The sequence below is a fragment of the Mizuhopecten yessoensis genome, unplaced genomic scaffold, assembly GCF_002113885.1.
Source record: "Mizuhopecten yessoensis strain PY_sf001 unplaced genomic scaffold, ASM211388v2 scaffold10567, whole genome shotgun sequence".
NCBI classification, from domain to species: Eukaryota; Metazoa; Mollusca; class Bivalvia; order Pectinida; family Pectinidae; genus Mizuhopecten; species Mizuhopecten yessoensis.
In genome coordinates, this window is record NW_018408611.1 from 21,128 (window position 1) to 35,064 (window position 13,937).

The 13,937-nt window shown below is 36.2% G+C and overlaps 1 protein-coding gene across 1 annotated transcript; it reads left to right on the top strand.

Moving 5' to 3' along the window:
- Positions 1-5,184: 5,184 nt before the first annotated feature.
- LOC110461112 lies at positions 5,185-13,321 on the top strand. Its single transcript, XM_021514418.1, has 7 exons — positions 5,185-5,191; positions 5,541-5,758; positions 6,988-7,168; positions 8,833-8,972; positions 9,448-9,516; positions 10,679-10,732; positions 12,009-13,321. The coding sequence occupies exons 1-7, from the start codon at positions 5,185-5,187 to the stop codon at positions 13,092-13,094; spliced, it is 1,755 nt and encodes a 584-aa protein (XP_021370093.1). The 3' UTR covers positions 13,095-13,321.
- The last annotated feature ends 616 nt before the right edge of the window (positions 13,322-13,937 follow it).

The following is a 13,937-nucleotide window of genomic DNA, read 5'->3' on the forward strand; positions in this document are numbered from 1 at the left end:
GTGTGTATGCAGGTGGCTGTGGGTGCGTCCATGTGTGCAAGTTATCTCTATGATAATTGTAATTGTCTCTAGAGTATTTTGTGTAGATATGGAGACTGAATGATGGTTTTGGGACTGTTTAAATATTCATTTAATGAAGGAATTAAAATTTTAAAGCAAAAATTTTAATTTAAATTCTTAAAAAAACTTAAGCTGAAGATTATAATGTAAACTCTTTATTTGAGTAAGTGGAGATATTATTCTACTTCGTAAATCACTTATAAAAACTATACTATGCCTCTTAGAACTTGGTGTTTTTGTAAAAGTTTGGTGTTAAAATACTGTGGAGATATCAATCTAACAATTTCTGTGTCAAATTTTTATATTGTGCATTTATTTTTTGGTGCAAGGTGCTGTGTGAAAAGTCCTGTGTTGACCTCTACCCCTGACCCGGAAGTTTATTTTTGACATTGGTGACACATGCAGACGATTATCTCAAGAAAAAGGCCAACATGCTATGTTGAAATTTTGATATTTTACTCCCAAGATGTTGCTCTTGACCAGGTTAGATGGAAAGTTGGCTATCGGATATTGGGAATTTGTTATGAAATTAAATGTTACAATGAAACATACAGTAAAATTAATTGTGGTCTTAGTCCTATATGACACTTTTTTCAACGGAAACACGGGAAATTAACTTCTAATGCAATTAAGAAACTATTGCTTAAATGATTAAATGCACAGGTCTTCCTTCTGAAGTATTATTTTCATTGAAATTGGCATGATTTTCTCACATGACTGGTCAAGGTAACCGTGAATATTTGCTCGTTGTCTTATCAGAATTTCTATTCAGTAGGCCTATAGCTAATTATTTGAATTTGATATACAGTCCTACAGCAATTAACTGCACCACATGTTTTGTTAAGACTAAAATGTATGACCAGCAAGCGATGGTCGATCTATTGTTTTCCGCTGACTGGGGTGTGAAAAATTTACCTTGAGTGGACCGATGATTACCTCGGGCGATGTACAGTTAGCCGGACATATTACGTAATTTTCCCGGTGTTTCACACAGAAAACTTACCTGAGTTTTTACCTTAAAAAATTCATTCACGGCAGAAAAAAACCCAATAACAAGCAGGGTCCTACCTTTGACCATATCATAATAAACAATATTTTTTGCCTAGTTAAAGAAGGAAAAGATCGGTACACGGGGAAAATATCATAATAACCGATATATCATAATAACTGTGTTCCACTGTACCAAAAATGTTCTAACTTATAAAGTTATACCAAAGTTTTTCACCTGCATTGTAATTATTTTCTAAGTCCAGAAAAGGTACTTAAAGTTATATCAGAATTTTTAAAGTCCAGAGAAGTTACAAAAAGGTACACTAGTAAAGTTTAAGTTTTAATTAAGGTATCAAAAAGTGATAACTTTTTGTACCTTTTATCAGGAGTACAAAAAAGTTACTGAATGTTCTTTATAAGTGAACATATCTTGGCTAACTACTTATAATTATGGCAGTATGTGCACAGAATCCTGGCAAAGTTTTGACAGCATACTGGCAGCATTATATATATATTGTCCTTAAAACCTAAAACTATCTATGTTTATGCAGCATACTGACAGCATGCACAGACTCCTGGCAAAGTTTTGACAACATACTGGCAGCATTGTCCTTCAAGACCTTAAACTATCTATGTTTATGCAGCATTCTGACAGCATGCACAGAATCCTGGCAAAGTTTTGACAACATACTGAAAGCTTTGTCCTTGAAACCCTATAACTACCTATGTATATGCAGCATACTGGCAGCATGACCATCCTGCTGATGCAGCATTCCAGCAGCATACTCGCAGCCCATACTGTAGTCACAGCATAATTTGCATACCATGCTGCTTGCATGCTGCTTGGTCTGCAGCATGCCAGCAGCATGCCAGCAGCATACTGGCAGCCCATACTGGAATTGCAGTCCATGCTGCAGATCTGTAAGGGTTTAATGATTCCATTTGAATAGAGTCTAAAGAAAAGATTGGTAGTACCCTTTTACTTTTACAGTTTGATGGATTTGAGATGGAGAGATTACAGAGCTGTTAGCAAGTGTAATTTTGACAGTAATAGACATGTTTTTGACACAGGTCGAGAGATACCCAGGGGTTCCTAGAATCTGAGGAGTTCATTCCGAGCCCGATGGCAAGGTATCAGCATGTGTTGTTTGCCAGCCTGAAGCTGTGTCTGGCACTTCTCACTTCCCTCGGTATAGAGAACCAGGATGCTGGACACCTGCAGGTACACTGAAACATATTACCTGAAAATGAAAGTGTTCTGTCTACAACCCTGACACTGTGGCTGTGCTAGCTAATGCTCTTCCTTTTAAAGGACTTGAATCTGCATTGAACATTTATATGATTTTCTTTATCACCTTCAAATAAAAAACTCCCCCTGATGCTGTAAAACTCAGTTACTAACATAATTGCAAGCAAGAACAATATTGAATTAATGAAAAATATGTAACCATTTGTTTCGTGAACTGATCTCTCCGACAGTCCGTAGTAAGACGTCCAGTTCTATGTGGAAATCTGAAGATAAATAATAACAAATCATGCCGAACATTTTAAGTACCAATTTTTAAACTCTCCAGGTGCTACAGTATATATTTGCCCATGGGGATGTGTTCAACAACATCCTACTGGATGGCCAGCAATCACTAAATCTGTCAGCGTTACAGGAACTTGCTCTGACAACTGCCGTGATTGCCAGGGTCAACTATCGAAGACTGTTTGGACGGCAACAATATAAAACAGATAGGTCATTATGTGCTGACACAATGGAGACCAATGTATTGTAATATATCTTGGTTATAAGGTACAGTCGAGCTTACTAGGTCATAATGTGATGACACATTGGAGACCAATGTATTGTAATATATCTTGGTTATAAGGTACAGTCGGACTTACTAGGTCATAATGTGATGACACAATGGAGACCAATGTATTGTAATATATCTTGGTTATAAGGTACAGTCGGACTTACTAGGTCATTATGTGATGACACAATGGAGACCAATGTATTGTAATATATCTTGGTTATAAGGTACAGTCGGACTTACTAGGTCATAATGTGATGACACAATGGAGACCAATGTATTGTAATATATCTTGGTTATAAGGTACAGTCGGACTTACTAGGTCATTATGTGATGACACAATGGAGACCAATGTATTGTAATATATCTTGGTTATAAGGTACAGTCGGACTTACTAGGTCATAATGTGATGACACAATGGAGACCAATGTATTGTAATATATCTTGGTTATAAGGTACAGTCGGACTTACTAGGTCATTATGTGATGACACAATGGAGACCAATGTATTGTAATATATCTTGGTTATAAGGTACAGTCGGACTTACTAGGTCATAATGTGATGACACAATGGAGACCAATGTATTGTAATATATCTTGGTTATAAGGTACAGTCGGACTTACTAGGTCATTATGTGATGACACAATGGAGACCAATGTATTGTAATATATCTTGGTTATAAGGTACAGTCGGACTTACTAGGTCATTATGTGATGACACAATGGAGACCAATGTATTGTAATATATCTTGGTTATAAGGTACAGTCGGACTTACTAGGTCATTATGTGATGACACAATGGAGACCAATGTATTGTAATATATCTTGGTTATAAGGTACAGTCGGACTTACTAGGTCATTATGTGATGACACAATGGAGACCAATGTATTGTAATATATCTTGGTTATAAGGTACAGTCGGACTTACTAGGTCATTATGTGATGACACAATGGAGACCAATGTATTGTAATATATCTTGGTTATAAGGTACAGTCGGACTTACTAGGTCATTATGTGATGACACAATGGAGACCAATGTATTGTAATATATCTTGGTTATAAGGTACAGTCGGACTTACTAGGTCATTATGTGATGACACAATGGAGACCAATGTATTGTAATATATCTTGGTTATAAGGTACAGTCGGACTTACTAGGTCATTATGTGATGACACAATGGAGACCAATGTATTGTAATATATCTTGGTTATAAGGTACAGTCGGACTTACTAGGTCATTATGTGATGACACAATGGAGACCAATGTATTGTAATATATCTTGGTTATAAGGTACAGTCGGACTTACTAGGTCATTATGTGATGACACAATGGAGACCAATGTATTGTAATATATCTTGGTTATAAGGTACAGTCGGACTTACTAGGTCATTATGTGATGACACAATGGAGACCAATGTATTGTAATATATCTTGGTTATAAGGTACAGTCGGACTTACTAGGTCATTATGTGATGACACAATGGAGACCAATGTATTGTAATATATCTTGGTTATAAGGTACAGTCGGACTTACTAGGTCATAATGTGATGACACAATGGAGACCAATGTATTGTAATATATCTTGGTTATAAGGTACAGTTGGACTTACTGGGTCATTTATGTGATGACACAATGGAGACCAATGTATTGTAATATATCTTGGTTATCAGGTACAGTTGGACTTACTGGGTCATTTATGTGATGACACAATGGAGACCAATGTATTGTAATATATTTTGGTTATAAGGTACAGTTGGACTTACTGGGTCATTTATGTGATGACACAATGGAGACCAATGTATTGTAATATATTTTGGTTATAAGGTACAGTTGGACTTACTGGGTCATTTATGTGATGACACAATGGAGACCAATGTATTGTAATATATCTTGGTCATAAGGTACAGTTGGACTTACTGGGTCATTTATGTGATGACACAATGGAGACCAATGTATTGTAATATATCTTGGGTATAAGGTACAGTCGAGCTTACTAGGTCATTATGTGATGACACAATGGAGACCAATGTATTGTAATATATTTTGGTTATAAGGTACAGTTGGACTTACTGGGTCATTTATGTGATGACACAATGGAGACCAATGTATTGTAATATATCTTGGTCATAAGGTACAGTTGGACTTACTGGGTCATTTATGTGATGACACAATGGAGACCAATGTATTGTAATATATTTTGGTTATAAGGTACAGTTGGACTTACTGGGTCATTTATGTGATGACACAATGGAGACCAATGTATTGTAATATATCTTGGTTATTAGGTACAGTCGAGCTTACTAGGTCATTATGTGCTGACACGATGGAGACCAATGTATTGTAATATATCTTGGTTATTAGGTAGTAGAAACAAAGCTAAAAACATCTTCAATAAAAGGAAAATGAAACAAATAGGACATTGTTATAGTTTAACTCTTCCAACAAACTTGATTTAAGCAAACTGTATTCTGTGAAAAATTATTAATTCAGTTATTTTTAATCCGGTTGAATCAAGATCGATCTAGAAATAGTTTTAAGGAATTCAAACATGTACCAGTTATCCAAACATTTCATAATCCAGCAACTTATGGCTGGGAACAGTGATAGCTGTATTGTTCAAGGCTGTAGAGCTAAATCCATTTATATAAATGTAGTCATGGTATTAAATGCCACTGTTTTCTGACTCCAGGGATTCCTGATGCAGAGTTTGATGACATTGAGACAGCAGGAATAGAGTTCGGAGGTCACAAGACTCGTATTGAGGGACAAGTGCTGGCCCTTGTTCCTAAGTACTGCCTGTCAGAAAAACTCACCAAACAGCTGCGTAACCTGGAGAGTCAACAGCTACAGGAAGGTCGCGACCTCAAGGCTGATGTCACCCTGGCTTATCAGGAGGTTGCAGCTAACGTAACTTCGTTTTGCAGAGCTGTTATAGTTACGTAAGCTAGTCATTTATTCAGACTTGTTATTAATTTGTTTGACCCAGCCTTCACCTTCAGGGTGAATTTATGACAATAATTAACCTTATATCAACAAGCTAACATAAGGGATGTACAATAACAGCAGCATACAATGTATTTCATAAATTAAAACCATTTTTTATGTTTTATATGTTGTGATATGTTAGTGTTTATATTTCTGCCATATAAAAAGGGTAAGATGTATGTTATGCCCTGAAAAGAGTGGGTGTGTACTACAGAGGGTATAGGGGTCAGTGTCAAATTGACATGAGACCTAATGTCTACAGTCCAACCTCAATACATGAAAGTTTTCAATTTCACCTAAACAGGTGTTGATCAAGGAAGTGGTTAGGGGTGGTGATGGGGATGACCAGGGGGTGTTTACCTTCTAAACATGGTCCAGGGGCAAATTCCTGATAGAGTACAGGGGTTAGGGGCAATTCAGCATCATACCAGTTGTAGAATTTTTTTTTCTCTATCTGCAAAAGGTTCAGGTTTCCATCCGCAACAATTTCCTCTATTCACCCCATCCCCGGATCCACCAATAATATGTATTATAGTTTATACACATGTATGTGCACAATTTAGATATTTTGTAGGTGTCCTCTTAATTAGAATATCTTATGAAATGTTAATGGATAACTAAGAAACAGGATGATAACAATATGACATTTAAATAAAAAAAAAAAATCAATGAAAGATCAAATACTTAAACAACTTTTCTGACTTAAGAAATATGAACTTGTTTGCTGCTAAAGAGTTGTTGTTTCCATTTCCTTTTTTTCCTGAATGTTGATTAAATACTGGTTTATCAAAGGTTTTGGCAATCCAGTTTTTGCATTATTTGATGTCGTCAAGTCTCACTTGTGATTGGTCAGCCGAACATTGTTTGTTACCAATGAACCATAACTTTTTAAAAAAATTTCGAGGTCCCTTTGATTTCAATGTTTAAACTAAATTTTATTGTATAATGGTAACCAAGATTTTAAAATAATCTAATAATTCCAATAATTCATTTGTGTTATAATGGATGAGAATAAATTCATTTGTAAAGAAGATTATATAAGCAGCAGATGTCAATTGAGAACCTATAGGTTTTTGTATTCAATAATAAAAACTAACAAACCAAACCAAAAGAACCATTTAATAAATTCTCAATTTTGTTTTCGTTTTCAGATCATGGCCTTTAACTTTACCTGTCCAGAGTGGGCTTTGGTTTTATTTGACATTGATGGTTTCACTACAGTCGTATCAACAAAGAAGCTGATATATGAGTCTGAAGAACTAGCAAAAGGCACTCAGTGCTTTTGCAAATGGGGGAAAGAGAATCTCAAGGTGGAAGTTATTGAAATATCAGGTAAGAAATATTCTTTCATATAAATTTTGTATAGATTTCAGTTTCAACCATCTTCCTGCAAGGCATGTGATATCCTGTTTTTTAGCTCACCTGGCTCGAAGGGCCAAGTGAGCTTATCCCATGGTGCAGCGTCCGTTGTCCGGCGTCCGGCGTCCAGCGTCCGTCCATTTTTTCCTTTAAAATGCTACTTGTCCTGAATGGCTCAGAGGATTTTGACCAAATTTGGTCAGGAGCATTATTGGCCAAAGGGTTCTTTCAGTTTTGTATAAAAGGAGGGTATAACCCCCCTGGGGGCAGAGGGGCGGGGCCAAATAAGGGGAAAAAAGGTAAATATTTAAAAATGTTCTTCTTCTCAACCAATTGAAGGATTTTGACCAAATTTGTCCTAGAGCATCTTTGGACAAAGAAGGCTCAAGTTTGTATAAACGGAGGGTGTGGCCCCTCTGGGGGCGGAGGGGCGGGGCCCAATAGGGGAAATAGAGGATTTTTTTTCTCCTGCTATACAAGTGAAGGGATTTTAACCAAATGCAGTCTGAAGCATGATTAGGGACAAAAGAATCAATTTTGTATAAACTGAGGTGTGTGGGCCTCCTTCTAAGGGCAGATGGGTGGGGCCCATTAGGGGAAATAGAGGAAAACATCAAATATCCTTCTCCTTTTGTACCGATGAAGGGATTTTGACCAAATTTGGTCTGGAGCATCATTGGCCAAAGGGTTCTCAGTTTTGTATGAACGGAGGGTATGGTCCCCCTGGGGGCAGAGGGACGGGGCCAAATAGGGGAAAATAGGTAAATCTTTAAAAATCTTCTCCTCAACCAATTGAAGGATTTTGACCAAATTTGTCCTAGAGCATCTTTGGACAAAGGAGACTCAAGTTTGTATAAACGGAGGGTGTGGGCCTTCTGGCGGCATAGGAGCGGGGCCCAATAGGGGAAATAGAGGATTTTTTTTCTCCTACTATACAAGTGAAGGGATTTAAACCAAATGCAGTCTGAAGCATGCTTAGGGAGAAAAGAATCAATTTTGTTTAAACTGAGGTGTGTGGATTCCCCTTCTTTGGGGCAGATTAGTGGGGCCCATTAGGGGAAATAGAGGAAAACATTAAAGATCCTTCTCCTTCTGTACCGTTGAAGGGATTTTAACCTAACCAAACTTGTTTTAGAGAATCTTTGGGCAAAGGGAATTGAATATTTATAAATGGAAGATGCAACTTTGTTACTTGTACTCCTTTGATAAACCTGAATGGTACTCAGCAGGTTTTAAATTGAAAAATAAAATACCAGGTGAGCTATTAAGGCCCCTGGGCCTCTTGTTTTAGTAAAGCTCAGTTTTAGTGAACACTATTTTAAATATTCTTATGGTAAACTTATTTGGGAAAGAGAATAATATCATGAATCCAATATCGGTTACTTAATGAAAGGTAGCAGAACATGCTGGAGTACTGTTCGTTTGAATCTTAGTTCAATATGGCTCAATTGAAAGTCAATTGTTGTGTCACATTGGAAACAAAGGTAAATCATGATACTTTCTACAAATAACCTGAAGCATAAATTAACCACTAAAGTTAATTTTGAACCAATTCTATGATATGAATTGCTGCTTTACTAAACTCACATGGCTCTCCAGGCACATATGGTTAAGTGTTTATTTACTGTTTTTTCCAGCATCTGTTCCACACCTTGATCACTATGAAGACCAATGGCAGTCTTCGCATCGCTCAATTGCCTTAGACAGGGAAAAGAAGAGACGAGGAGCAAGAGCCTGTGGGGGTTACTTGGATGTATGGCCTACTGATATGGAAGAGGTAATTAGATTTCCCATTGTTGTATTGTTTTAGGACCTTCTCTTGGCCCATCCTTTTTCCTTAAAAGTATTATTAATCTTGAACATATTTTCTAAGTAAGATTTCAGTCATCTGTTTTTAATACCCAGATATGTGCCATCAAAATATCTTTTTCCAAAACAAACCACACCCTTATCTCAGTCTTAATAAGAAACAATTAACAGACATTATTTGTGACTAAGAATGATTGATATGAAAATATGTAAACATTGAAGCATCATTCAACTCATCTATGTACATCTAATACTTGGGGTTTACAGAGCATTTGACATTGCTATGATTGATATTTTTACTGTACAGCAATCATTTGATGCAGCACTACTTATAACTTGCCACAAAAAGAATTTATAATTTAGTCTTCATTGATCAATTGTGTAAAAGCTAGCTTGGAAATTTGTGTAACTTTTTGTAGTTATATGAATTTCTTTTTATTTAGGTCAGTCAACATCATAGCTCTGATGAGGAAGAACACCTTAATGAGGCTGTGGATAATGTAGATCAGCAGGTAAGACAGAATGTTATGTTGGTGTAAATTATGCACAGTATAAAGAAGATTGGGTGAGAATGTCAAGGTTACCACTTACAAAAAGGAAAAGACTCAAAACTTGTATCCTCTGTTATATATTGAATTAAGAAACCAATGTACAAATATGCATCTTATTTAGAAATTATTCCAAAATGTGCCTGTACTTCATCTGGATATATTATCTCATTACATGATGTTTATACTATTGTGTACTTGATGTAAAAGCGCTATTAATACCCCCGCAACAAAGTATATTGCATGGTATGGACCGATCTGGATGTCTGTCTATCTGTCCTCAACAGTAACTTGTATGGAAAACTCCTTAACTAACTGGTGTATTTCATTGAAACTTCGCATGAATAATTGGTATCGTATGTAGTTGTCGCCAGCGTTTTAATTTGGGATTTGACCCTTTTTGATGGAGTTATGTCCCTTTGTGCGAAATACTTGTCCATGCAACTCCTCTTTTACTAACCGGTGGATTTCATTGAAACTTTGCATTAATGAACGGTATTTTATGTAGTTGTGCACTGGCATTTCAATTTGGGATTTCAACCCTTTTTGATGGAGTTATGCCCCTTTGTGCAAAAAAGTTGTACGTACAACTCCTGTGCACCAACATTTTTGTGTTTAAACAAATATATAATTTATTCTGCTAAATACGTTGAAAGTATAACTCCTAAATATACATAACTTGGCGAAAGTGGGGGTTTTAGTCAGCCATCCTGGCGACAGCTCTAGTTGCCTTCTGGTTAACCTGCTTAAATTTTTATATATACCTAGTTTTGAATAATTTTTTAAACCTATTAAATTATCATTATATTACGCTTTGATTAATTAATGAGGGCTCAGCATTAAACAATAGAAATTCATAGCCAAATACATGTGTGACATGTAAATATTATGAAAAATAACGTATACATTTATGTTACTAAATACATGGCAAATTGACATAATCAAAATAACACTATTGTTCTAAAATTAGATTAAACACCATCTCAATAAATTTACTTTCTTATCTTATACCAAAGACATGTTGCCCTTTTTTATGGTCAAATCCTAGCTTTACAGCAATCATCTTTGCTATTACCCTTGCACTGTTATCCTTGCAAATTTTCATTTTGTAATTTTGTGATTCTAGGCCAGTACCAAACCCAAAAGAAAAAGAACAAAGGAATCTGCAAAGGAGAAATTGGTATGTACAAGTTTGACTGAAGTCAATAAAACGTTTTGGAATTAAGGCCTAGGAATAATGTCAGACATATACATTAATTCACCTAAATTCCACATTTTCCTGTAGGTGGGGCACAACGTTTTGTAATTCACAGTTTGATAACTGTTTGAATTGTTGCCCTTTGGATGTTAACTTGGTTCAATCTTGTCTGGAAACCCCTCCTACCACACCACCCCCATCTCAAACATTTTTGACCAATCATTTGAAGCGAAATGGTAGGATTTGTTATCATGACTGCTCATGAAAAACAAATTTAACCATGACATCATCAGAGCCATTATATTGATTTTTGATTTTCTTTATTTCAACTGATCATGATCAGTTCTTTTTGGAGATCTTCTATTCAGCTTTCAACCAATTTCTTAAAACCTGGACTACTTGCACTCCTTGTATATATATAGTTGAGCTTTAACATCCATTATATGGGGTTGTTTTTTATTCACAAATATTATGAAGGGACAAAATAGTCTGTAAACTCATATACCATCTGCAAAGATGAAGTGGTGCTTATATTGGATCAGGTTGTTCATCCATCTGTCTGCCTGTCTGTAGATATAGTCTTGGTCTAACAATTTTCAACAAACCCTTTTTTCAATTTTTCTGATCTAATAAACACACTGAAGTTATGCATATTTGAAAAGTATTTTTTTAGACCTATTTTTTTTTGGAACAAGTGACCAGTTTGGTATCCATTTTGAAAGTGTGAATTTCTCATGTCCCACACAACGTCAAAATGTCACCTTTTATATCAGAAAAGCTTATTTAAATAGCAACAAGATTTGTTTTCGCACTGTTGTCAGCAAATTCTGATTTCTTTATATAATGTAGATGTAGGATTGTATCCTCCCTCTCTTTTATCAGACAAGCAGACTTATGTAGTGGCTTGGATTTGTAACCCTCTACCTTACGTCAGAACGTAATATATACATTCAAAACTCTTTATGTCTCCAACTATAAAAAAATGTTAATTAATACATGTACTTTCTACTAGATCAAATCAATTAAATAGAATTTGGAGGGGTTACTTATCTTATTGCCAGTTTTAGTATAGATCTGCATACTTATCCTATGGGGGATACAAAGCTTATATGACACCAGTATGGCCTGTAATTTGCCAAAATTTAGATATTGGCTGATTTTATTGCTAGTTTTTCTTGGTATTGGTAGGAATTTTTATCACGAAGTATCATGTACACTTTCACATTGTCTTCATGTATACTTTTTATTTCTACAACAGGGCACAAATGGGAGAAAAATTGTAGTCCACTATGAGGGATCTGGTGACTTTCTCTCGGAGCAAGCTGTTCCAGGACGCCAGCCCTTCCACACAGATCATCTTACTGAAGATCAGATTGACGTTGTTGAACAACAGACTAAGGATCACCGTCTTGGCAAGAAGACCACTTCAACACTGACTGATACAGTGGTGATTTTGGGAGAAGATGATGCCATGCCGTGTTTGCAAAGAAAGAAAGAGACTTTGGACAAGTCTACATGGACAGAAGGACTAACCCAGGGCAAACTGGACAGAATTTTAGAGCTTTTGGAGCAGGTTGTCACCACCACTTCAGCTATAAGGGATAACAGCATTCCGTCACTGCAAGCGAACCTGAACAAAATCAATGGGAGAGTTTCTTTATCAGATATACTGAGTTTTAACTTGACCGCTGATCCAGTAGTGGAGCCATCAACATCCAGGACCGATGAAGCTCATCCTGTTATGTATATGACAGAAGTGGATGCTGCAGATGATATGGATGATGACTTTCAAGTGTTGGGACCACTTCCACCTCTAACGCCTGACCGTGCCCAAGATACAGCTACTCCAGTTTTACCTGTAGTATCAACCCCTGCAGAACCAGTGTATCTAGCCACACCCGCTCGTGCTTCAGGATATGATCTGCTGTATCCAATGAAGAAGGCAGTTATGCACTACCCATGCAGAAAAGGACCAGTGGTGGAAATAACTTCAAGTTTGTGTACAAGCAGTGTTCCTGCAGATGCTGAAGTTAGAGTGAAAACTTGTGTCCAGCGTGCTGCAAAATCACATTCATGTTCGGACAAAAACTATGGCTGGGTGCTTGTACAGACATTGTTCTCAGTTGAGGAAATGCGGGATAGAAATTTTTACGGAAAGAAGGGACGTCTTCCTCTATCACCAAGGAGAGTCCATGCCATTGAACATGCCATCATTGATATGTTGGGTGACAGTGCCATCAGCATGAGGAGTTGTGTAAACTCAATTAACACTGGAATGAGGAACATGCAGCTGAGACCAGCTCCGAAAAGACTTCCATTCGTTTCAGTGGAAAACTTTCCTTGACATTGTGTTTCTATATTGTTCGAAAAGTATAATCATGCCAATCAATAGCAAGTTGTGATGATGACAATCAGAAATGATATAGATTTCAATAGAAAGCTGTGATGTTACAGATTTGTAGACAAAGATATTTGGATGATATAAGTATACTATAAATCTCACATTGCCTTAAGGATGTATGTATTAAGAAGTAAAAGTAAAAACAAATATACGAATGAAGATTTGTTAAAATTTGAACATGACAAATTGGTTTTGTGTTGTATGAATATATTGTAAATTTTATTGAAGAAAACAATTATGACATACCCACAATTATTATCAAGTGATTATAAAAATAAATTGAATGATATATATTTATTAAGCATGGTTTTGCGTTGTTTGTTTCAAACTTCAAAATTGTCAGGTCAGCAAGCTTAAGGCCCCACATGATTTCTGATAAGCCCCATATTTGTATGGAAAAGAGCATTAAAATTAAATTGAAATCATTTATTGCACATCAGTTTATATCAAAGTGTATGACTTTGTCATGATTCAGAACTCTTTACATTTTGAGTACCCTATGGTCTAATTTGGGTAAATTGCCTTTAACAAACCAATGGTCTAATTAATGCACATCTTGTATGACTTTGTCAAATTTCAAATAAGATGTTATGATTCCACTAGGGAACCTGCATATTGTATGAACGGCCAGAGAATGAACTATTTTAACAAGTACCGGGGAAAGAACCAACATCCAATATGTGTGAAAACTTTTTAAGATTCTTATTCAAGGTTTCAGGAGGATTCCTAGAGAAACCCTCTTATGATAAGCACAGCAAATAACAAAGTGAGAGAAAGAACTCCTAC